The 25403-nt window shown below is 42.1% G+C and overlaps 1 protein-coding gene across 3 annotated transcripts in view; it reads right to left on the minus strand.

Annotated features, from left to right (window-relative positions):
• Nucleotides 1-25403, minus strand: part of RUBCN (rubicon autophagy regulator) — a 74250-nt gene that overhangs the window by 16837 nt on the left and 32010 nt on the right. For all 3 annotated transcript variants that reach the window (XM_072613699.1, XM_072613698.1, XM_072613700.1), the window contains exons 2-8: nt 15258-15411; nt 9131-9214; nt 7317-7476; nt 6772-6878; nt 5918-6074; nt 4748-5290; nt 44-139 (exon numbers count right to left, since the gene is read on the minus strand). In XM_072613699.1, the coding sequence (XP_072469800.1) occupies nt 44-139; nt 4748-5290; nt 5918-6074; nt 6772-6878; nt 7317-7476; nt 9131-9214; nt 15258-15296 (1186 nt within the window). In that variant the 5' untranslated portion in view covers nt 15297-15411. The remainder of the gene's footprint in view (nt 1-43; nt 140-4747; nt 5291-5917; nt 6075-6771; nt 6879-7316; nt 7477-9130; nt 9215-15257; nt 15412-25403) is intronic.

Here is a 25403-nt window from a genome sequence, read left to right on the forward strand (position 1 = left end):
CCTGCCCTGACTTTCCTGACACCCTGTGCATTCAAGTGCTCACCATACTCCATGTCCAGAGAGCTGGGAATGCTGATTTCACTGTTTCGGCCAGAAGAGGAAATAGGTGCTTTCAATTTTGAGCTCTCATTTCTGGATTCTGATATCAGTCAGCACACCAAAGGGGGGGAAAAGACAGAAAAAAGGGGTGAACAGTGAAGAAATATCCCCTTTCAAATTCAGAATTTAAGTCTTTAAGGTATGCCAAACCCTACTTCTCTTGACAAAAAGGAGAGACTGCATGCTAATTGGGAACAATCCAGGAACATGTGGAAAGGAGAAATGAAGCCAAGTCAAGTGGTCTCCAACAGTAAAAAGAGAAGGTAGCAAGAGTGAAAAAGGATGTGAGAAACAAGCAAATCAAAAGTTTTGGAATTAACTATCCCACTGTCTTTTTCTTCCAAATACAATGTTTTTTGTTTCTAGGGAATTTCTTGCTAAGGGCCAGGATCGACAAGACCATTCTTCGAAGACATCAGAGATGGCTACCCAGAGAGTCACTAGACTGCCTCAATACACCCAGGAAGAAAAAAAATAGCATATTTTTGAGGTATTCGATTGCTAGAAAAACCATCCCAATTTATTTCACTTGTCTTCCAATAAGGACTACCCCCCTCATAACAACCTCAATTTCGTGCATATTTGCCTTCAGAAGTCATCTCTTTACTGCCAAAGGAAGGCAAACAGTCAAATTTCTCATTTTTCCTGAATGCTGGACTGCAAAGTCACAAGGAGGTTTGCCCTGACCGTTCATTTTATTTTATACAATTGGATCTGGATTGAAAATTTAACACATGCAAATGAAACCCATTCCTAGACTGGGTTAAATAAATCAAGCAGCTGCCTTAAAGGCAGTACCACCAAGTACTCAAGTTAAAAACATGACTGCTATGGCTGGAAATACCAAGTGAAAGAGATAGGATGGATTGTACTCAGCCTTCTCAGAATTGTGACAAAAGCTAGTCACTTGTTGTCCTAGCATAAAAGGGTTATGGGGAGCAATGGGTCTGGAGGCAAAAAGGAGGTTCTGCTGTTTTACAGGTTGTAATGCTAGCTCTCTGTGAGGAGTTGAGGGGATTAGGACAGCAAGTGGATCATTGTGGGAATTGAGTGAAACATGCTGACTCCATCTTGTGATTCAATTCTGGAGCTTATTCAGTCGCCTTTCTTTTCAATTGTGAGTGTAGTCCAACTTCTGTCCTTGAGAAAAACTTACTCAGTTGTGGGGATTAGGAGAAAACCTTAATCATTTTTACCTATTCCTAAATGGCTGGGAATCTGGACCACTTCTACCTGTTGCTTAGAGGCCCTTAACTAAGGACCTAGGTTATGCAGACCAGCAACCCAGTCAGATCCTAAGACTGATGCAATAAGTTTTCTCCCAATTATACATCTCAAGCAACCCACATGTATTTGAAAACTGGCCCTGTACTGATCAATCAATTATTGTTTCCATGTTCCTTTGATTAAATACAGATACTTCGTCAAGTGGGATACCCCCTTTCCTGATTTCAGGGAATTGCACATGTTCAATCTCCCTCTCCCAATTCAGAAAGTCCCTTAGCTTTTCTCCAATTAGAAATCAGATTACCTAATCTTATATTCTGATTGTTTTAATTAATTGGTCTTATTTGATTGTTTTTATGTATAAAAAAAAAATCTGTCTCTCCCTGTATTCATGGTCCAGTGCTAAAGCTGAGGAAGGCTATTTGTCCTTATTTGTCAGGCAATTGTCATGTACTGCTTAATAAATCTACATGCTCAGAAACTTGAACTTTTGTTTCCTCAGTTATTTCATCTTTCATCTGCCACAGTTGCTAAGAGAAAAGGAGGGTGTTCCAGGGAGGTGAGTAAGGGGTAAGTGATATCCAACTTGACAAAGAACACCAACTTGTCAGCTGTTCTACTTAGGGCCTGCTATCACATGGTCGAGTGAGGCCTTAGTGTACTGTTCAACTTTGAGCGTTAAAGGATCACATTGGTCAGGCTGTGTGTGCCCCTGACCATCAGACACCAGAGTAAGGAGAGAACGGCAAGGCCAGGAGTGCATAATGAAGACATGTTGCTGAGGTCAGTCTAGATAATTAGTCATTCGTCTGTTATGCCCAGGCAGTCATGGAATGGAACGCCCAGTGACCCAGAAATTACAGAATTTTCAGTTGGAAAGTATCAATATATGAGGTAGTGGAAAAAGTCTCTATTATCACTGGCAGATGGTAATTTTTTCTATCTGGGCAATGGGGACCTCACTACTAGTAATCCATTTCATAACTGCATAAACTGTTAGAGTTAAGAGTTGAGCTAAAAATCTGCCTTCTTGTAATTTCCATTCTTAATTTTGTCTTACGGAGCAACACAGAACAGGGGGCATACCTTCTTCAAATATATTAAAAACTCCACTGCTGAAGAAAACTATCCTATCTCCACCTAGCCTTTCTTCTCAGGCTAGGTATAGCCATTTTTTTTCAACCACTCTTTTTAAGAATATGGTTTTCAGAATCTTTTCCATCTGTTTTGCCAGTGTTCCGCTTTAAAACGTAGCATTTAAACTTGAATAGAAGCCACTGGACACAAGTCTAATGTTTGTTCAACAACCACTGCAGAGACCACGTGAGCAAGACTTATTTCACTAAGAAAATCCTGAGTAGTGACTGCAATGGAAAAAAAAAGAGACCAACAACTTCATAGACTGGATAGTGATAGAAAATGGATAAAATGGCAAAAAGAGGTAGGGATGGTAAAGAACATGCAGTACCTGCTTCTGGGTCATAGGAAGGAGAATAACAAACTGGTGTTAATTCAAAAGAAACAGTATGGTTTGGTGGTAAGTCTTTGAGAAATGTGGCACTCAACCCATTATAAGAATCTCTGGATGACTTACATCTCTCAATTTCAAAAGAAAAAATCATGTGGACAATTTCTGACTTCTAGAGGCTGCCAAGAGACTGAACCACTTCACTTTGGCAGAGATGCCCTAAGAGTCAGTCAGGCAGATTTTGGTGTCGTCTCCTGGTTTTCCGGACTTTCCTCAAGACTCAGCTCCAAGCCAACCTTTTGTAAGTAGGCTTTCCTTACCCTCTGAGGCTGCCTAACTTGTACACACATAGTTGTTTGCACAGTGTCTATCCACCATTAGATAATGTGAGTTCTTTGAAGGCACAAGGAATGTGTTTTTTGCCTTTCTGTGTATCCCCAGCATTTAGGCCCAGTGCCTGAAAATGCTTAATAAAGATTTTAACAGAAAAAAAAGGGCAAAGATGCCTCCAAACTAGCCATACTTGATTTAACACCAGAATGTGAAGGGAGGCTCTGAGTCAAGCCAAAAGAAATGGTTGCAGGTGAGGAGATGGAAGAGAACAGGACTGGATCCCAAACCTGCAACAGGATCTTCAACTATAATGGTGATATTCCTGAGGCCTTCTGTAAGTGGAGAAAAAGGAAAGCACAAAGAATACAGAGACAACAGTGAGAGAGAAAGAGAGAGACAGAGACAGACGCAGCGACACACAGAGAGAAAAAACCCCTTTTACTTACCATATACCATCTTTCACCATCTCAGAAAAATACTCTACCCTGCTGATGAAGCCCTCCCTGGTTCCCTTTCCTAACACTGTTTTTGGCATTTTGTGATTCCCTCTGCATCCCTCTGGATTCAAGAACAGGGGGCAGAGGAAAGTCTATGGCCACAGGCCAGTGAGCAAGAGCAGGACAGGTACCAGGAACCAGAAGGACTTCTGGAACAGAGGGCCCAGCCCAGCTGGTCCTGGGGCTGTCAGTAAGGGCTAAGCAGGTCAAAGACTTTGTTTTCAGAGTTTTTCTTAGACATCTCCAGAACAGCCAAATTAATGACATGGTCAAAGGAATCACTGTGTATGTGGGCAGCTAAGGATGAAGTCCCCATCTCCTAACCTCCAAGAAACAAACCTTTAGCATCTGTAAGAATATCACCAGAAACCAAAAATAGCCCCAGCTGTTGGTTAGGGTTCTCCTCCTGTCCTTTCTTTTCTAAATGGACACCTTCCCCACCCAAGACTGGCTTCAAGCACAAAAGGTTCATGTCAGCTTTCTGCGTTTGTGAGAATGCCATTGCAATGGAAACCCACTAGAGGGCTGCTAGATATCCACATAACTAGGGAGGATGATGATGGGGCAAACGGCAGTTCCCACTTCCCCTGGTGCCATACGACCTTTCCGTGAGGAAGTGCCCCACTGCCATTCAAACAGAACTACTCACGGAGGAGCCGGCCTCCTCAGTTCCATTTACTAGGTCACAAAGGTTTCCTCCACTTCTAAGGTTTCTACTCTCTACTCTCCAGCAACAAACCTCAATGTCCCATTGGATTGTTTTCAAAGCAGCGTTCTGTGCTAAACTAGCCTGAGAAAAGGAAATACTGGAAACAGGAATTTAGTGAAACTGTTCTAAAGTTCATGGATGAGGTTGGGGGACTTAAAATTCTTTAACTCTAATAGCTACAAGCCCTAGCTTGTGTTACTGCCCAAGATCAAGGGAAGAGAATCCATGAGAGGCTTTTTAATCCACTTAGAATCAATCCACTTAGAAACAATGACAAAGGAGAGAACAATCATTTTCAAAAACCCAAAGAATCAGATAGTTCAGAAGACCTTCCTTTCCCCAGAGATTCCTGGCTACAACATATTGCTATGTCAATTCAACAAGACTAGGAGTCTTGAATGAATCATTTATTACCTTGGACTTTTCTAGAAGCTATGTTGGTGTCAGAATGTGAACGGGTATGGCTTTTCTTGGCTCCACCAGAAACAGCCAGCATCTGGCCCTCTGAAAAGCTGGACCTACGAAGGACCCCAGGCATTTGACTCTGACCAATTCCTTCTTGCTCTCCTACAGAGGAAGCAGGAGAATTGGCTTTCTGGGAGCTGCTGGAAGAGAATAAGTTAGAACTGCTACTCTTGGTGTTGCTGCTGTTACTCTGACAGCTGGCAGCTCGGGCTCGACTACCCAAGTTGCCAATGGCTAGATACTCAGGACCATCATTGGCATCACTTTGAGGATCATCCTGGCTGCTGGTCCAAGGCTCTTCACCAGGGCTGGTCAGGGCGCTAGAGTTCATGTCGTTTGGGGAGGGTGGTGAATCCCTGGCCAATGCTGAAACAGTAGAGGGAGAAGGTAAGGAGACCTGGAAGGATTGGTCCCCTGTCAATGCAATAGGCTCTTTGCTTTCTTGAGGTTTCCGTGGAGGGCCAGAGAGGGAGAATGAAGTGGGTCTTTTGTCTAGGATACAAAGAAAAGGAGCAGAGGGTAATTTAGCATCAAATAATAGTTATAAAGAATGCTCATACAACCAAAGGAACTGGACAATTCACTTGTATTTATACAAGATGTGGTATATACCCAACCCCATGCTAGATGTGTAAGTCTAGAGAAGGTAGATCATAGTAAACTTATGAAACTGGAACAGACCACAGAGGTCACCTAGTCCAACCCCTCATTTCACAGAGGGATAAGAAGCCCAGAACAGTTAAATGATTTACCCAAAGCTATACACATCATAAATGGCAGAATCAGAATTCACTGATTCTGACCCTGAGTCCAGAGCCTTTTCCACTATACCATGGAAGAGAGAAGCTTTGTAGAATGAAAATCATTTTTTAAAAAATCCTTCTTGGGCATGTGGGCAATAAAGCCAGGAAAATTTTAGAAGACATTTCTCTTTTGAATATTTTTCTCTTTCCTACTTATATGGGGCTACTCTGGAAGATTACGTTCATATATAAAGTTTAAGGAGTTTTAAACACCCTAATCACAAGTTACACACACACATACACACACACAGAACATATTTTTTACCCACCAGAGTGGGGGGGGGGGGGGGGAATATGGGTCCTCTCACCTCCTCACCTGTGATGGGAATGGGGATAGACTGGTAGGGGCCAGAAAAGGAGCCAACATAACAATGCTGGGTGTACTTGGCCGGAGGGGTGTTGGATGAGCCAGGCAGTGCTGTCAGACTCTGGCTTTTGGTCATCAGCAGCGGGGTCTCATGCTTCCTGGCAAACTGAAAGGAAATAAGGTTGAAGCCAAGGACAGCACTCCTGAAGGAACAGTTCTGCATACAGACCCAGCAGCTCCAGAGTCCCCTAAAGAAAACTGACTTCTGGCTTCAGGATTCTGCTGCAGCCTGAACTTGTCATCAAACAATGTAGCACAACCTCTCGTCCAGTTAGCAATCTGGGGAACTTCACTGGCCAGGATCTTTCTAACTGATCAGTTCAGCAATGTCTGACCAAGTAGGAGCGCCAGGAGAACCTGATTAACAAGAGCCAACCTAATGCTCTCAATACTTGAAGGGCAAAACTGATTTATGTGTAACACTAGGTCATACAATGATTTAAGGGAACTAATACAAACTGTAACCCACATCTTTCATTTGTACCATGGATGTATTACCTACTCCACCTAAAATTTAGTAGCGCCTCTTCCCTGGGGAAGGGCCTGTTCAGATAGGACTCCTTTCTAGCATCCCAATGTTTCTTCTTAAGTGGAAATCTATCCTTCAAAATAGAAAGCAGAGCCCAAATTAATCCCACCCCCAGATTCTTCACCCCTAGAGCCCACCTGATAACATTTCTACTTTCTAAAAACAGTATGGGAGGAGGGAAATGGGGTTTACCCTTCCACCCCAGTGCCTGAACCCCTAAATAAAAACAGGCTATAATGGGCCCAGGTATCTAACACCTCCTTGATTTCTTTACCATGGAGGCATCGATCTGAGCCAGGAGCCGGGGGTTGTTCTGCTCTACTGCCTCCAGGCACTGCAGCATGGCTGTGACGTGAGCACTGCTCAGCAGGAAAGCAGCATCTACAGAGAGAAATGCAACCCAGGAGGAGCTTCAGGAACCATCCACGGTCTCCTCATGCACTTAACAGAGAAGAGAGGGGGGCAGGAAAAGACTAGGGAGTATGGGTCTCAAAGGAACAAAGTCAATTTGTGAAGGAAGAAAGGGAATCAGGAAGTGATGCATAAAAGGGTGACAATCCAAGGCGTTGTTAGTGTCACAGAGTGTGTGCGTGTGTGTGTGTGTGTGATAGACAGAGACAGAGGGCACTGCAAGGGTAAAACACTGGCCCTATTATATAATGGGGGACAAGGAAAGGAGGGAGAGCTGGCAACACTGCTCTGCCAAGAAATGTCCTGTTATCTGACATGGAGATAGAGAACCACTGTCGTGGAAATCATGAAGAGCACTTGACAAGGCACACTGTGGCAGGTGAAGGAAAGGCTCCCAGGCTTGCCTACCTGTGTAGAATTTCCTGATGTACTCTCTGTCTCCCAACAAGGGCCGCAGTTGAGCAGAGAGGCAGTGGAACTGCAGGCTGTGCTGCAGCCACAGCTCTGCGATGGCCTGGTCCCTCACGCCGTCTGGGCTCTGCTGACCATTCTCATACAAGCTGATGAACTGAGAGAAGACAGCAGGCACGTGCATGTGACTTAGGGCTGACAGCCTCATCTCCGATCACAAAAAAGTCCAAGGGCTGTCAGAATCTTCAGAACTGAATTGAGGGACAAAGGGTCCACCCCCTAAAGTCCCTAGGGCAATGAACAGGGGAGGGAGGGAACAGAATCTCTTAAGGGTTCTTCCAGCTCTACCATTTTGGTTTGTAATTTCAATGGTACAGTGATCTAATGAGGAAGCCCCTCTACCAGTAGAGAGCTGTCACTAGCTCTGCAATTTCTAGCTCCAAGAGAATTGACTGCGAGCATTCAAATGTTAAGTGATTTGTCCAGGACTGCACAGCCAGAACATATCAGAGGTAAGACTTGAACCCAGATCTTTGTGATTCTGAGGTCAGCTCTGTTTCCACTGCATTCATTGACTGACTTGCCAATGCTGTGGATCTGGGAGTGACAGGAGAACCCAAAGACATCTGAAGAGGCTGGAGGAATGGGCTGAGTTTAAGGCTTTGGTGGGTGGGGCAGGGAGACAAAGACAGATCACAGTAAGCAGACTGTGGGGAGGGAAGAAGCAGTCAAGAACACATAAACAGTTCCAGAAGAGGAAAATGCTCATGATGTACCTACACACTCTGGAGATATTCTCCCCTCCAATCTTACTCCCTAGGACAGTCTAAGCCAGTGGACTCACTCAGTGGTCAGCATTGCCAGATAGTCCCTGCAGAGATAGGGCTCCCCAGCAGGATGTTTCAGAAATGTTGGAGGAAACAGATAAAGGAATTCCAAACAAGAGCGCCAGGTAAGAGCCAAGCAGGACTCTGGCTTCTCCTCTTCAAGAGGACAAGGGCCACATTTTAACTTGGCCCAAGGAAAATCTTAGGGATTTCACCTTTTGTGTACTATTCTACCACTGCAATCAGCAGCTTATGCTCAGAAGCAGGCAGGAGGAGGGCATGGCACAGTCACAGCCAAATGTGGAGCTCACCTGGTACCAGGCGAAGGGAGTTTCTGGAAACCTGCTATTTTCTCTCTTTCCAGGGCTACTTTCCCTTAAACAGCTACCAAAATTATACTCTAATGCTTTTCCTGATGTTGTTTCAGAGACAACCTGCTGCCAGCAGCCCTGGATTCAACAATCTCTCACTGTTCTCTGTGCACAAACTCCATTCTAACAAGTCAGAGCCATTCCTTAGGTCACAGGATTGTAGCTTTCAAACTTTAAAAGGGAACCTAAGGGATCATTTAATCTCACTCCTTACTTAAGAGAAAAGAAAACGTTTCCCCCCGTTTCCACAGCTCTCTGCAATGATCCATAAATGACTGGGCTTGAATGGCTCAGAGGACCACAGCCTTAGAACACTTAGAGGTCACACACGCCAAACTTTTCACTTCTGCTACTCAAAATAAAAGAGACACTACCTCCTTCCCCCCCAATCCAGCTGTTCTCCAGGAAATAGGACAATCTTACCCTATGTAGTTAATAAGAACTCTCTGCCCCCAACATACCTCCTCCATACACATACACATACATACACACACACATACACACACACACACACACACACACACACACACACACACACACACACACACACACAGGCTCACTCCACTGCTTCTCTAGCATGCCTATATACATCTCCCTCAAATCCACATCTTACCTTCTCTACATGAAGGGCTGAGTGAGGGCTGAGCCACCGAATGTCCTTCACAAATTGCCAGTAATCATTCTGCTGGCAGCAAACCTGTCCAGAGAACACACACGGTGAGATAGTATTTTGGCTCCATGCCTGCTGCAGTGCTGACAGATCAGGAGAGAACGAGAGGCATGACCTTCATTCACATCACAAGGACACCTTACATTACACCTTAGGCACATACATGTCTGTTGGTGGGCAGCACCAACTGAAAGCCAGAGAGAGCTTCAACTGGTTCCTACTTCAGACCCAAGCCAGCACAGGGAGAACCAGGTTTTCTCTTGTCACCTTGGGTCTGAGAGGACTGTTTTTATGGATTAGCAGTCTAAGATCTAACAGTCTTGCGATGGGAAAGGCCTCCAAATATGTTGACACTGGTCTCTTCTGCCTGCTTGGCAGGACACAGCAAAGTAGCAGAGAATCACACCCAAGTATAGTCAAGTTTCTGGCATCTGTCCCAGGCCAAAATCAGCCCAGGCGGAGACCCGCCCAGGGAATTTGTTCCCTGCCTTGCCCTGCTACCAGATGACCTTGAGCAAATAACTTGGCTCCTCCATGCTCTGGCTTCTTCTTTTAAGGAAGAGGAAAAATTTAGGTTAGGAAATTCTGTTCACTCTATCTTGACTAATCCCTTCTCCTGCTATTTGGAAGCAGGGCATATGAAGTTCAAGAAATTGCTACATCTATCCTGCCACAGGATCCTTCTCATCTGTGTTACTGAGGACTGTTTCTTGGAAGAAGGGAAAGGAAAAGAGGGAAAGAAGGGGGCAAGGACCCCAGGAATGACCCTGAGGTCACAGCTTTCCTTAAGCTCTTAGTGCCTCTCCTGAAGGACCCCTCTCTCTATCTAAAAGCACAATAGAAGTCCAAGTAGGATGTATCACTGTTTCCCTTTCCTCTCCACGCTAAAAACCTGATGCCCAGAATAGTTTTCTTATGATATAGCAACTTGAGGAAGTCTAAAAGTCTTAGCCTTTAGTGAGGAAATGAAAGGGGAAACAAAACTCTTGACAGAGAACTTGCAAAGGAATATAGGAGCAGTAATGAGCTGGTCTCCATCTTTTATAAGTTTCCCTTCTTGGACCTTATTTATTATGTTGTGTATCTGCAGATGAAAGGTGAGAGAGTTTTGCTCAGTTTACAGTTAGTACTGGTTTTAGGAAAAAAAAATTGTTACATGAAATGATATACATTTCTCAACATGGAGATAAAGTGACTTCAAAGGTCTTATTAACAACAGCAAAAAGTAATACTAATGTTTTGCATTAACCACAACATTTTCCCCAAATATTTTCATACATAGGACTTTACTAATAAACATTAACTCCACAGCATGTCTCCTCGCTGTGTTTCAAATGGTGAAATATGAGGTAGAAAAAGAGGAGAAGGGGCCTTCTTTTGGGTATCCACTGCAGTTGTGCTACTCACTCAACGTGGTGCCACTCACAGACTTGCTGGGTATTTCAATTATTTCCTTGGGAAACACTCACATTGCTTTTATTAGACTGGACTGAGAATGAGCCAGCAGCTGGCCTCTGGGCCTGTGAGATCACTTGTGTGGTCCCACTATTACAGCAGGATGAACAATTTCCTTCACCTGAACATCCCGGACTTTCTTTGTTTCTTAGATTTAGTCCCATTATTCTACTGAGCCCAGATGCACCTACTCCACCTACTCCACATGGTTCATCCCACCTGCCATAGAGCCTCCCTCTGTAGCAATTTCTTGAACCTCATATGCCTGCTTCCAAACAGCATGACGAACATGATTATTTCCACCATAGCCTCAAGAATCATGGGATTTTTAGATGATAGGTATCAAACATACACCAAATCCAAACCCTCTTATTTTACAGATAAGTAAACTGCAACTCAGAGAGGTCAACCCGTCGTGCCAAAGGTCATGCAAATAATAAATGACAGTCAAGATTCAAAGCCCAAATCGTCATTCTCCAGACCCAATGTTTCTTACATTCCTCATATCTCTTCCATGAAGTCTCCCTAGAGATCAGAGAACTGAGTACTTCCCCCTGACCAAACCAGACATGAGATCTTCACCCAATGATGTTCCTGGCATCTTTGTTAATGACATCATTAATAGTCTTTCAATTCCCAGAGAGAATGTGTCTACAAGCATAGTGTACCACATTTACTTATTTTAAAGTAATTTGTAAATTAGAGCAAGTAATTAAAAAACACCCAAAATAAATAATTTTGTAAAATGAAATGATTTTATGTGAATTATCATCTAATCTTGGTGCTACATGAATTCCAGATTTTATTAAAAAGAATTTCTCAAAACAAATTTTCTATACAGTGCCATGTGGACAAATCTAGGCTTTTTGAAGATGATAAAGATGAAGAACTGGTATTTTTGGTAAGTGTGCAAAGGTCAAAATCCTCCTGAGTAACTGATATAAGACATTTTTTTCTAACTTCAAATAAGCCTTAAACAGAAGAGACAAAACCCTGGATTAACCCAGCATCTTTCCTCGGCTGATGATCTCCGATTTTTCTTGTCTAAGTTCATTGTACACAATTGCTGGTATGCTGTTTCCCTCATCAGACCGTGAGTTCCTTGAAGAGAGGACTGTTTCTTGGCTGTCTTTGTGTTTCCAGCACTTTAGCACTGTCTGTCTGACACATACTGGCTGCTAGTCGGTAATGTTTACTGACTGATCAACATAAGGTTAATCTAATCTAAGGCAACTCTCAAACCAGTAGTGGTTCAATAACTTCAAAGAGGTCTCAGGAACTCTTTGCATTTTAATAAATTACCAAGGACCTTGAAGAGGTTTTGTTGCTATCTATTGATCTAGAGGGCAAGTAGGTGACATGGTGAATAGAGCACATGGCTTGGAAAGAGGAAAACTCATTTTCATGAGTTCAAATCCAGCCTCAGACACTTATTAGCTGTGTGATCCTAGGCAAGTCACTTAACTCTCTTTGCTTCAGTTACTCATCTGCAAAATGAGCTGGAGAAGGAAATGGCAAACCACTCTGGATCTGTTGCTGTATCTATTGACATTTCCCACATCAGAAATTAAAATCAATAAAAATAACACATTTTCATGAAAAATAACTATATTTTCCAAAACCAAAAAAAACCAGTGAGAGTAAGACACTATTTTACATATTTCTGTAGATTTCTTTAATGTCTGGCAAGCAAGAAAATACAGAAGACAGCTAAAGTTTCATATCTTCTGTGTTCAATCTACCATAAAAAATGTGTTGTTTCAGTTGAAGTTTGTGAAGAAAATCTACTCTCACACATGGATATGCAGATGGAAAAGGGAGGATTGTTTTAATAAGCAAATACGGTGCTAATATTAATATGAAAATAGTTTTGAGCTCACTGAGCTCACCGCTGAAAGGGTCCCCAGAGCACACTTTGAGAACCACTGCCTTAGCCTAAACTTTGTATTATTAAAACCCTGTGACAATCTGCTGATGAATTGTAGTTTTTAGATCTCTTCTTTCCAGAGGCATCTATATACTGTCCTCATTGTAAAGCAACTACCAAATTCTAGATCCTATTCTGAGCGTAATGTTTTTAAAATGATGCTTTAAATCCAAAAGGAAAGGGAACTGGGTATCATGTCAACACCTGCAGGAGAAAGGCAAAGGGAGAAGAAACAGGGAGGGAGACACCTACTTCACTGATCTAACAAGTGACTTCCTCTAACTGAAGAAGTCTGAATCTATACTACTAATGCTCAACAGTGAATCACAGATTCTGGAATCAAAAGACCTGGGTCAAAATCCAACTCTGGTTCTCACTGTGTGACCTTGGACAAATCACTTAATCTCCCCGGGCCTCAGTTTTCTTACCTGCAAAATGAATGCATTGGACTAGATCATTTCTGAAGTCTGGATGTTCCAGATCTGTACCTGTGTGGTGTGGCCAAGTGCCCCTTGTTCCTAAGGAGAATCTGTCCTGAATAAAATTGTGATGTGAAAGGCAGCATGGTATATCCTAAGATTTCATGATAATCACGGCAATCACTTTCAGCATTTTTTTGTGAGGTAATTTATAGAGAGAGCTTATAGTCCCTAAGGAATTTGTCTGGTTTAAGAACAGCAAAGAAATGAACAATATTTCGAGGACTTCTCTCTCCCTTGCCTCTCTCTGCCTATCTGTGAAGTTAGGAGATAAATATTCTGCTTCATGTGATGGTGCTGAGAAGTTAACAAATGCAGCACTTAGGCTAACTGCAATAGTATGTTCTGAGGGAGACACACAGAGTACTTCAAATACTTCACTTATCAACTGATACTGTTCTCTGAAACTCAATCCTTAGAAATCTACCCATCTGTTTCCAAAGCTCTACTACCAATTAAAATACAAAGAACACTGGAAATTAAGAGACCTAAATGCAAATTATTTCATCAGATCTTTTAAAAAATGATAGTTAAGAACAGGTTTTAATAGAGAAGAGTACAGGCCTCACTGCGCCTGTCTGGTAGCAATATAAAGCCACTAGGCTCTAGAGCAGGCCTGCACAACACAGGGCCCACGGGACACCTGCAGTCCACCAAAGAAGCCCGCAGGTGGTATGTTGTGCAGGCCTGTTTTACATCCTCTACATTTTTGGCGGGCCACCCAAAATCCTTTGGTGGGCCATATGTTGTGCAGGCCTGTTCTAGAATGAAGTTGGAGGTTGAGAGAGAGGGAAAAAGAAGAATCTAAAGAGATTTGAGGCCATCGAAGACAACTTTCAATTTCTCAGAATACTATGGGGGGTATAAGGGTACATGTGTAGAGGGAGGAATCAGTTATGCTCAGATCTAGACTTAGGATTTCAAGACAGGGATTTCCCAGAGAGGAAAGTAAACAAGTTCTCTGTCTACCAATGGAAATTTATACCTGGTCTACAACTTCAAAGTCTTGCAGAGTTGCTTAGGCCCTGAGAGTCTCAGTGGTCTAAACACAGGTATTCCTGACAGATTTCTGTCCACTTCATCTTGGGGTCTTTTGCTTACTTCACAAATTTTACCTAGGAACGGTCCCTTTAGAAGCATGGTGTAACAAGGCTTATTGCCAAGAATGGTAGAGAAGCCATTATGTATTACCCAACTTCAAAATTTGAGGCATGAATAAAAGAAAATGAATCCAGTGACACTTTATCCTTAGGGGAAAAAAAAACTGAACTGAAAAATTTTCTTTTGAAAATTGATAAAGTGATAGAGAAAAGTTTCTTAGAAAGTTAACATACATTCTAACTATGCCAAAGGGCCCAATAACATCTCTAAAAACTCTCCTAGGCTGGTCTCCAGAGCAACTGGTTGACATTAAGAGCTAAGAATGTTAACTCTCCCCTTTCAACATGTCCTGCTCTGAAAATGTATTTTCCGTCTGGACTCTGGTTGCCTTGGCAAAGAAAATGCCAACAGTTCACATGGCTAATTGTTCCCTTTATCAACTTTAAGATAATGATTTGGGGAAGAAACTCAAGATTCTAATTCACTGATTCTTCTTTCACAGCATAACTAAGGTAGAAATATGATTAATATGATGTATAACCTATTATCAGATTACTTGCTATCTTGGGAAGAGGAGAAGGAAGGAAGAAAAATTTGGAACTTATAATGTTATAAAAGTGAATACTGAAAATTATTTTACAAGTAACTGGAGAAACTACTACTAAAGAGGGAAAAAAAGAGTCAAGGAAAGAATCTAAAATTCTGAGATGAGAAGGTACTTGCAAATAATATTTAAATCAGCTCATCATCCAGTTCAATCAGACTGGTTCTGTGGCACAAAAGGGGAAATTTCCCCAAATTAGATACAACAATAGTCTAGAGTAATCAGGCCTCTGTCAAAGACAAGGGTCAACTCTACTATATTTTTGTCTCGTATTTTTATTATAGCAACTTCATTGCCATGTGTTTTTAAAGCAAAAAAACACATGGGTTTGAACTGAAGGACCTCTTGAGTATAATTAACTAACTTCCTGGTACTCAGATTCATTGACCTACTTGGCCATTTTCTCTCTATATCCTACCCAACTCACCTGTAATATAACTTATTTTCCCTTCTTCCCAATGAGTATTTCTGTGTAGCTGGTAAACAAGAAGGGCCTCAGCATACCTGGTCATGGATGAGCCCATGATAAAGGATGTCTTTCATGTCTCTGCAAAGTCTCTCCAAGCCTCCATATTTGGACCAGACATTGGGGTTGTTGGCTGACACCAAACCTTCCACAGTAGTCTTCAAATTACTCAGCAACTTCCAGTGTTCCTTCCTGTAAAGACATCAGACATGCTATAGGTAAGCTTCAATATACCAAATACTAATTACTTCAAGTCAAGCACTGGACCAAAGTGCCTCATCCTGTCCCACATCCTGTTGCTATCCCTGCCATTAACTCATTAAGGCCACACTCTAACATGGTCAGCTTTGTATCCAAACCTACCTAGGTGATTATTAATAATGATGACAATGACAGTAAATGCCATGTATCTGAATTGGACTTCAAGCTTTATAAAAATTATTTCATTTGGTCTTGATTACTCTGATCCAATCTAACAAGGGAAGTGATTCAAAAAATGAACATTTATCAGGCACCTGCTAGATGCAAGAGGCTGGAGATACAAAGACAGATGCTATAGCTCTTGCTCTCAAGGATCTTATTATCTAATAGGATAAAACTATATGTACACAAAAACTATGATGACAGGGAATGAGAAAAGAGTACAAAGGATCAGTCCTGCTAAACTGCTAACAAAAAATGTGAAGAGGAAGAACCCACTTTCACCTTAAAAGCCAAGATAGGCTTCAGGGAAAACATAGTACCAGTGACAGGTCTTGGAAAGAATTTTAATAAACAGAAATATAGATAAGATAGGAGAGGAGAAGAGTCCATTCCAGGTGCCTGGGATGATGGAAGCATGGAGACAGGAGAGTGAAGAACTATAACAGAAAGAATAGTTTAATGTGGTTCACATGTAGGGTATATGATGGTTTACAAAGGCTGGCTGGGATAGGTTGTGGAGAGCCTTGAATGCCAGGATCTGGAGGTTCTACTTTATTCAATAAGCTACATCTTTATCAATACTAGGTCTTAGAATTCGACAACAAAAAATCCCCTTGTAGACAATAATAGCAGCTACACATCACTTGAAATAAATAGGGTCACATACATTTGCTAAGGCCCAGAGAAAATAATTTAACACCTACTAAGCTTCCAGTCAGGGCTGGCAGGTGGCGCAATGTATAGAGTGCCAGGCTGATTTATCTTCCTGAGTTCAAATCCAGCACCAGATACTTACTAGCTGTGTGACCCTGGGCAAGTCACTTCACCTTGTTTGCTCAGTTCCCTCATCTATAAAATGAGCTGGAGAAGGAAATGGCAAAGCACTCCAGTATCTTTGCCAAGAAAACCCAAATAGGGTTATGAAGAGTTGGATGTGACTAAAACAACAAAAAAATGTTTCCATTACTGTGCTAATACGCAGTAGGGGATACAAAAACTCAGCAAATGCTTATCTATGCCAGTGTGTGCTTAGCTTGGTTTGACTTGGTAGACTCTATTCTCAAGGAGCTTATAAGGCAGTTAGGGTGATACACTTCAACCCATCTGTGATACCGATGCCTTCCACTGGATGCAGCCTGTACCCCATCTCTACCTTCCATAGACTCTCCAGAGGATCCTCCAATGAGCTGAAGAAGGAGGCTACCTAGTGGTGATTCCTTGATGCCACACTAATGTTTCTAATGTTTCCTCAATGATATCTGTAATTACTGCTACTTCTAGAAATCATCAATAGACATATGCTACAGCTTACATAAGCCCACCAAGCCATCCACAAGCTACAACTTTAATTCCCTGACTATTAAGAATTTTAAGGACAGATCTATAATCAGGGAGCATCTTCAAAAGAACACCTTTGTTGGTCTTTCTCCTGGGGCACAGTTATATTAAAAATACCTGTACAGTTTCTTTTTTTAACCTACATTTTCTTTTTTTCTTTTGTTAATCTATATCCTACCCACAAAACTCTCCCCCATTAAGCAGTTTTTATTTATTTTGTAAAAATGTTATAGTTTAATAATCTTGTTCAGGCATGTTCCAGCCCAGTATATCTGACACCTCTGATTTGGAATTTGGACAAGGTATGTTCCATGACAGTGACAAAAACCTGTTTTATACCTCACCTGAGGCTAACAATCAGAGGTCCCTGAACAGAATTCTCTCTATGATTGCACCTGTCAAGAAAAATGAGAGATTGCTAGGAAGGAGACCTTTGAGACCATTTCCCTTTATCAAGTCAAATGCTTTCTTGTAATTAACATATAACAAATAAAATGGGACCTTGTTAAAACAGAGGCAAGGACAGAATATAATTATGAATTAGTCGTGTACTTGAAGCATTAAAAGAATTCTGGGGAAAAGAGAGAGTAATGTTTTCTAGAGTGGTCTGGGAAAGCACAACAGAGGTGACCGAAGCTTGACCTTCATCAAGTGGACAGACGAGAATAAGCAGAAGGGAAAGAGGAGGACATTTCAGGGAGCAGGCATTATACTGATACTAACACAGTCCAATAGTGAAAAAAGGCCCAGAGGTATACATGTCTAAGCCTTAGATATCTACATTTATAAGGAACTGGTGGGAAACATGGGGAAGATTGACCTAGATGCAGCAACACTGGGGAAGAGTGGGAACCAACAACAGAACTCAAAAATGTTCACTAGACTCACTGTCTCCTCAAGCTATTGCCCTATATTTCTCTTCTCTTTCTCACCAAACTCACAAAGAAAGCTGTCTATACTTACTGCCTTCATTTCCTCCCTTCTATGATCTGCTGTCCAACCTCATCACTGCACTGAAACTGTTCTGTCCAAAGTTATCCATGATCTCTAAAAGCCATATCTTACCTTTGTTGCCACCTTGGTCTTCATCTTTTTTGACCTCTCTCTGCTGCATCTAACTCTGTTAAACTATACTTGTTCCAAGTTCTCTTCTTTTTCTATACTCTATTTTTTAGTGATCTCTTCAGTTCTCATGGGTTTAATTATCACCTCTATGCAGGTGATGCACAGATCCATGTATCTAGCCCAAATCTCTCTGGCTTCCCACATAGCTAGCTGCCTTTGGGGCATTTCAAACTGGATGTCCCTGAGACATTTCAAACTCAACCTGTCTAAAACAGAAATCTTCTTTCCCCTCTAACCCTCTCCTTATACCAAACTTCTCTGTTTCTGTGAGTGTACCACTATTCTTCCAGTCTCACAGGTTCATAACCTCTACATCATTCTCTACTTTTTACTCTCATACTACATATCCAATCAGCAGCCAAATCACTGGGTTTCTACCACTACACTATCTCTGACACCAACCCCTTTGCTCTAGGTGGTACCTTAGTTCAGATCCTCATCATTTTCTCACTTAGACTATTGCACTGACCACCCAATTGGTCTTCCTGACTGACTCAACTCTCTCCCCACTCCAAGCCAGCCTCTGTACAGCTGCCAAAGTGATTTTCCTTAAGCACAGATATGACTGTGTCATTCCTGTATTCAATTTGCTCCAGAGGCTCTCCACTGGCTCCAGGATAAAGTATAAACTCTTCTGATTGGCTTGTAAAGCTTTTCAAAACTTGGTCCCAACCTCTATTTACAGATTCACAACACATTACTACTCTTCCTGTAACCGACAGTCCAACCAAACTGGACTTTTCCCTGTTCCTCAGTCATGGCCCCCCATCTCCCATCTTTGCACATTTGCCCAGTATGCACTAATTTCTTCCCTTTGCCTCAGAGCACCCCTAACTTCCCTCAAAAGCACCAGTCCCTCCAACTGCTAGTGCCCTCCTTATGGATCTGATATTTATTTCGTGTTTACTATGCCTATATTTTTCTGTATACACAAGTTGCCTTTCTGATAGAATGTAAGCTCTGTGAGATCAGGGAGTGTCACGCGTTGGTCTTCACTCAGGGCCTGGCACTCGACAGGTACCTAATAAAGTCTTGTTGATTCTGGAAGATCAGGCAGAGGTGCTCAGTCTCCTCTGGCAATGGTGAGTCACGGTAACATCTTTTTGAGCAGAACAGCAATGTGATAAGGAATGCCGTTTGAGGAACATGTAAGGGGTATTTTTTGTGTGACTACCTTAACATGGGGAGCTCCTAGTGAAGCAGCTTCCTCTGCCCAAGCAAGGCAGCGGTGGTCTTATAACTTAGTCTTTGAAAGTTACCAGGGGTGTTGAAAGGTTAAATGAGTTGTTCAGTCACAAAAACATAATGTGTCAGAGATGGGACTTGAAAGTGGGCCAGAATTTGAACTCAGGTCACCTGGACCCTTAGGCTTCCATCCATTTTTCCAACTTTCCTGTAGGTCAAGGGTTCTAAACATTTTTGTCAGGACCTGCTTGGCATTCTGGTGAAAATTATGGACCCTCTCTCAGAGTAATGTCTTCAAATGTATGAAATATACAGGGTTACCAAAAGAAACCAATTATATTTAAATACAGTTAAAATAAGCAAGTTCACAGACACTGGGTTAAGAACCCCTGCTCCAGGCAGTCATAGGATATGACTGCAAAATGATGAGAGTCTAGTTGAGGGCAGCAGAAGTGAGAAAAGAGGAAAAATGCTAGGATCCAACTGTGTGCAACAAGGGTGTGTACAATCTTCGCTTCTAAATTCATAATCATAACTCTGCAAAGCCCAGGAGAGCTAGTTCTGGGTAAGAGGCACCACAGTCATGCATGTTTTCCGGAGTGGAGCTAGTGTGTTACTTCAACAGTTTTCCCAAGGACGCTGCTACAGTTTGAACACTCGGCATTTCTCAGTGCAACCTCCAAATCAAACAAAACTTGAAATTCAATGCAATTGGAAACAAAGATAAGAAATGGATTCCTTGAAGCAAGGAAAAACAGCAAAGATGGGTAAAGAAAGTCCCAGAACTTGTAAAGAAAGCACAGAGGCTAAAATTGCAAGGCAACCTTCTCTTGGCCCCCTCTGTCATCCCCTTTGCCACATCTGCCTATGGTAATTTCCAATTTCTTCTTGGCAAACTACTTCTAACCCTACAGAGAAGAAAAGAAAATCCACTGAGGTCTAGCTACAAGTAAACTGATCGCTACATTAAATCATCAAATTTCCTCTGCATTCACCCTACCAAACTCAGTATGCAGCCAGTTTCAGTAGGTAAGGCCAATCTTTTCCAGGTTAAACCTGTTCAGAGCATCAAGTAAGTGGGTGATGATAATAATTTAGATCAGGAGTCCTTAGCTTGGAGTCCGTAAACATGTTTGTTTGTTTGTTTGTTTGTTTGTTTTTTTAAATATCTTGAACACTGTATTTCAATATAATTAGGCACCTATGTATTTTATACTTTAAAAACATTATTCTAAGAAAGGGTTACCAGGTCAATCCATGACATAAGAGAGGTTAAACAATCCTGCTTTAAGATGGAGTTACTCTGCATTCAAATACATCCTTTATTTAGGCTGCTCAAAGACCTTGTTATCAATATAGGCTGCAGTGGCTACCCAAGTGTTCTAGATATCAAATTTTCTTCTTTAATTACCAAAATCAGTAACCAATGGTCTTGTCACTCCTCTTACTTGTGGTTAGGAAGAAGGAGGGCACATGATTATGTCAGTAAACATTTTTAAGCAAATTTCTACTTAGTACTAGGGTACAAAAAAAGGACAAAGAAAAAACCCAAAAAATAGCCTCTGTCCCCAAGAAGTTCATATCCTAAAGTGGGAAAAATGTAAATAACTGAGTACATAAAAAACATATAGAGTAAATGAAGACCTCAGATGGAGGGCACCAGCAGCTAGAGAAACTTGGAAAGGTCTTCTAAAGAAGGTAAGACCTAAGCTGAGTGTTGAAGGAAGCCAAGAAATGGAGGGAAGGCAGGAGAGCGTTCTATCAGAGAGTCAGTGGAAAGGCAGAGACAGGAACTGGAGCATCCAGGAACTGGAGCATCCAGTGTCAGAAGCAGCAAGCAGACCAGTACAGAGCAGAGGAAGTGTGAGAAGGTTGGGAAGGGAAGAAGGCAGGGCTTAAAATTTGATTCTGGAGAAAAAAGGGAATTACTGCAGCTCATTAAGCAGGAGTGTGACATGGCTGGAGTCTAGAACTTGGGAAACAAACAGGCCAGTTTGAAGGCTTTTCCAAAAGGCCAGAGGAGAGGCAACAAAGGCCTGAACTAGGGTGATGGCTACAAGTAGCAAGAAGGAAACATCTGAGAGATGTTGAGAAGATTCAATGATAAGATCTGTCAGCAGACTGGATGTGTGGTGAGAGTGAGATATGAAGGAAGCCAAAGTTTCAAGCTGAGGTGACTAGGAGGAACGTGGACTCCCAAAAGTCACAGGGAAGATGGAAAGAGGGGATTGCTGAGGAAGGGGAAAGATAATGAGTTCTTTGTTGGACATGATGAATCTGAGATGCCTATGGGATGTCCAATTCAAGATACCCAGAAGGTAACTAGACCTGAGGGGCAAGAAGAGAGCTGGATATGTAGGCCTGGAAATCATCTTCATTGAGATGACAATTGAATCTATAAGCTGATCATGGCACATCACCAAAAAAGATAGTACAGAAGAAGGAAGAAAAAAGCTATAACATGGAACTGTCTATAACGTGGAAGAAGATCCTACAAAGGAAAATGAATCAGACAGGTTGGAAGAAAACCCAGAAGAACGCAATCCACAAAAACCTAGAGGGAAGACAGCATCCAGGAAAAAATGCTTAACAGTGTAAAATGCTGCAAAGAAGTGGAGGAGGATGAGGACTGAGAACAAATCATTAGATTTGGTGATTAAGAAATCATTAGTAACTTTGGAGAGGGCAGTCTGACTTAAATGATAAGGCTGGAAGCCAGATTGTAGAGGGTTTAAAGATGAATGAAAGGAGAGTGAGAAAAGGCACCCAGTGTATATGACTTTTCTCAAGGAATCAAACCAAAAGCAAAATGTTGGTCTGGGCAAATTAGGGCCTCTTTCCTCAGAAGGAGAAAGAGGAACTTCAAGACCAAACAAACGAGAGAATGGCTGCTGAAATGAGAAATTTAGTCTTCACCAAAGGAATTATCATCATTTCTGTGTCCATTTTCATCTAGTTTATTCACAAGTGGGATACTCAAAAGGTGCCTGAAACCATAGCCAAAAAGTTACTAAATGTATATTCCCTGACCCAGCAATGCAACTACTAGGCTTATACCCCAAAGAGACTAAAAAAAGGAAAGGAAACATGCATACATATATACATATACAAGTGTATGTGTGTGTGTATATATATGTGTATATATATATATATATATATATATACACACACATATGCATACACTGCAAAAATATGTAATATACATATATATCAAAGCAGTTCCTTTTATAGGAACAAAGAACTAGAAACTAAGGGGGTACCCATCAACTGGGTAATGGATGAACAAATTGTGATTTATGAATATAATGGAATATTATCCTGTAAGAAATGAAAAGGGTGATTCCTGAGGAATCTCAAAAGACTTGAGTGAAATGAACAGGACCAGAATAATTTATAGAGAAGTAACATGCTCTAACTTCAAAGGAATTAAGAACTCTGATCAAAGCAAAGAGCAGCCAGATTCTAAGAAATCTCTCAGGGTCTCCCTCCTGACAGAGATAATGGAGTCAAGATGTACAATGAGACGCATTTTTGGACGTGACCAATGTGATTTTTTGTTTTGCCTATCATTCATATTTATTACAAGAGTTCTGTTTCCCACCCCCAATCCAGTTCATGTAGGGAGAAAGGGAAGGGAAAGAAAATAATTTTTTGTTCGCTGAAAAAAAGTATTTTTTCTAAAAATGGTGGATGGGGTTTTCTTACCCTAAATTGGTTCCCTTTACCCTTCTAAGTATAGTATTAGCCCTAAATATTGGGGCCCCTTGGATCCAACCTCCAATTATAAGGACAGGTTTTGCTAGGACTACCATGTTGCTAATGATTTCCTTTCAGAGACTAGAACCAATTGAGATTTGGGAAGTCTGGTGAAGCTAAGTACATGTATCTTCAGTGTATGTGTCATCCCTCCAGTGGTTTGCGTACTGTTATAAACTTAAGGACTGTGAGGCTGTATGAGATAAGACAGATCAACAAGGCCTTTCTTCTGAAATTTATTTCAGCAAAGAGAATCATTTGATGCCCTCTGACAATAAAAGAGAAGTTTGGATCACTTCGAGCACAAAGGCAGTACTTCATAAATGTCTACTGAATTCCTCTTCAACTGAACCACATGAAGTGACTCAAGAAAGAACATACGATTTCTTAAATGTTAGTTTAGACTTCTGCCTAAGTCACCTATCAAACATTCTTTCTTTCTCTTTCCCTCCCTCTCTCTCTCACACTCTCTCTCTCTCTCACATACACACACACACACACACACACACACACACACACACACACACACACTTACTTCATCTCATTATAGAACGCGACTGCTTTCCAGTTAAAATACCTTCCCATCTCATCTATGAATTGTTTCATGACATTTATACTCTGGAAACTCAGGAATCACACTGGAATCACAGGTTGGTGCTGAGCCTCTATTCTAGCAAGAAGAAACTGTGTACAAGAGTAAGCTGCAACTTACAAAAAAATCAGGTTTGAAATAGTGGAAAGAAAGGGGAAAAATGGTTACTAAACAGTAGATTGCCCAGGAAAAAGAAAGTAAAAATGTAAAATCCTCAAAATGAACAGTATAATCTCTATAGAAAGGAAGGACAAAGGGAGAATGAGTAAATCTGTTCTTAAAGAGACTCTCAATTCCTCTGTTGAGGCATCTGGAAGATGTGTTCATTCTGACTGGTGACACAGCCACACTTCAATATTTGTTTGAGTCTGAGTGCTATCTGACATACCCTGAGAAAACCTGGACAGCAGGTTCTTCTGCTGGACTGGAAGAAAGGACAGTGATTATCAAGTAAGTACCTGAGGGGTGCACAGCCAAGATGGTGGAGTAGAAGGACAGACCTGCTCTAGCTCTACTCCTATAGCCCATAAAATACCTGTAAAAAATTACTCTAAACAAACTGTAGGGCAGCAGAAGCCACAAAACGACAGAGTGAAAGACTTCCAGCCCAAGGCAACCTGAAAGGCCAACAGAAAAGATCTATCACACCAGGCTGGGAGCAGAGCACAGACCAGCCTTGGCCGCACAGACAAGACAGGAGTAGGCTTCAGAGGGCAGAATTCCCAGCAGCAGCTGTGGTTTCCAGATTTCTCAACCCACAAACTTCAAAGACAGCTTCAAAGGTTGTTGGGATTGGAAGTTCAAATCCATGTGGACGGTCTCGGGCGGGTAAAAGTGGGACTTCTAAATCTTAGAGTTTTACGAGGCCCTCCATGAACAGCGGGGATTCGAAAAGGTCAGACTGAGCTAGCTCGGCTAGCTCGGGTATTTCCGCCTCTCCCAGGGAGATACGTGATGGGTGGAGTCTCCCTGCCCTCGAGGTCGTCCCGGATCTGGGCACACTATTGTTATCTAACAGCACGGTATTGAGATGCAAACTGTGTGGCTGAAGGTTAAGTAGGATTGAGGAAGCCTGAAAGCTCTCTTAGCACGTGAGGAGCCAAGAGGACAGTAGGCTCCGCTTTCTTCTTTCCTCTCTCCCCTCCCCCTCTCTCCCCGCTTGTACTTCTACTTCCAATCCCTTAAGATCTTAGCCTCCTTAGGAAATCTCCCCCTCTTCCTCCTAAGGAAGACCCCCCTGCACTTGTAACTAGACCCTGAAATAAAGCTCAACCCTTGTTCGACTCTGGAACGTCCTTTCTCTCATATGAGCATCCGGTTTTGGCCAACCGAAGACCTCGGAGGTGAGGTAAGAAGACTCGGGTAGCCCACACAGGCCTCTAGGCCTGGCAAAAGGTCAGTGGGAAAGTTCAGGGAACAAGGTCTCACCTCAGACCTGAACCCAGGGCAGCAGCAGCCACTGCAGCACAGAGTTCATTTTTGGAGCCCTTGGCCTAAAGACCCTGAGGGAATTAAGCGGCTGATCTGGATCTCAGTCCTGAGTGGTGGCCCTGGGGTGAGGAAAAGGGCTGGTGTGGTAGAGCTGGTGAAGACTCTGGTGAGGGAATTCTACTCACAGATCCTGAAGAAAAGCTTGTGGTTGCTGCCAGACCAGAGCGCAGGTCAGGAGAGGAGTAAACTCCTCTCCCTTGATTGTGCCACCTTGGAGTAACTGAGAACCTTCAGGTCCCTAAAGTATACCATCCACTTGACAAAGGACTCAAAA

The sequence above is a fragment of the Notamacropus eugenii genome, chromosome 5, assembly GCF_028372415.1.
Source record: "Notamacropus eugenii isolate mMacEug1 chromosome 5, mMacEug1.pri_v2, whole genome shotgun sequence".
NCBI classification, from domain to species: Eukaryota; Metazoa; Chordata; class Mammalia; order Diprotodontia; family Macropodidae; genus Notamacropus; species Notamacropus eugenii.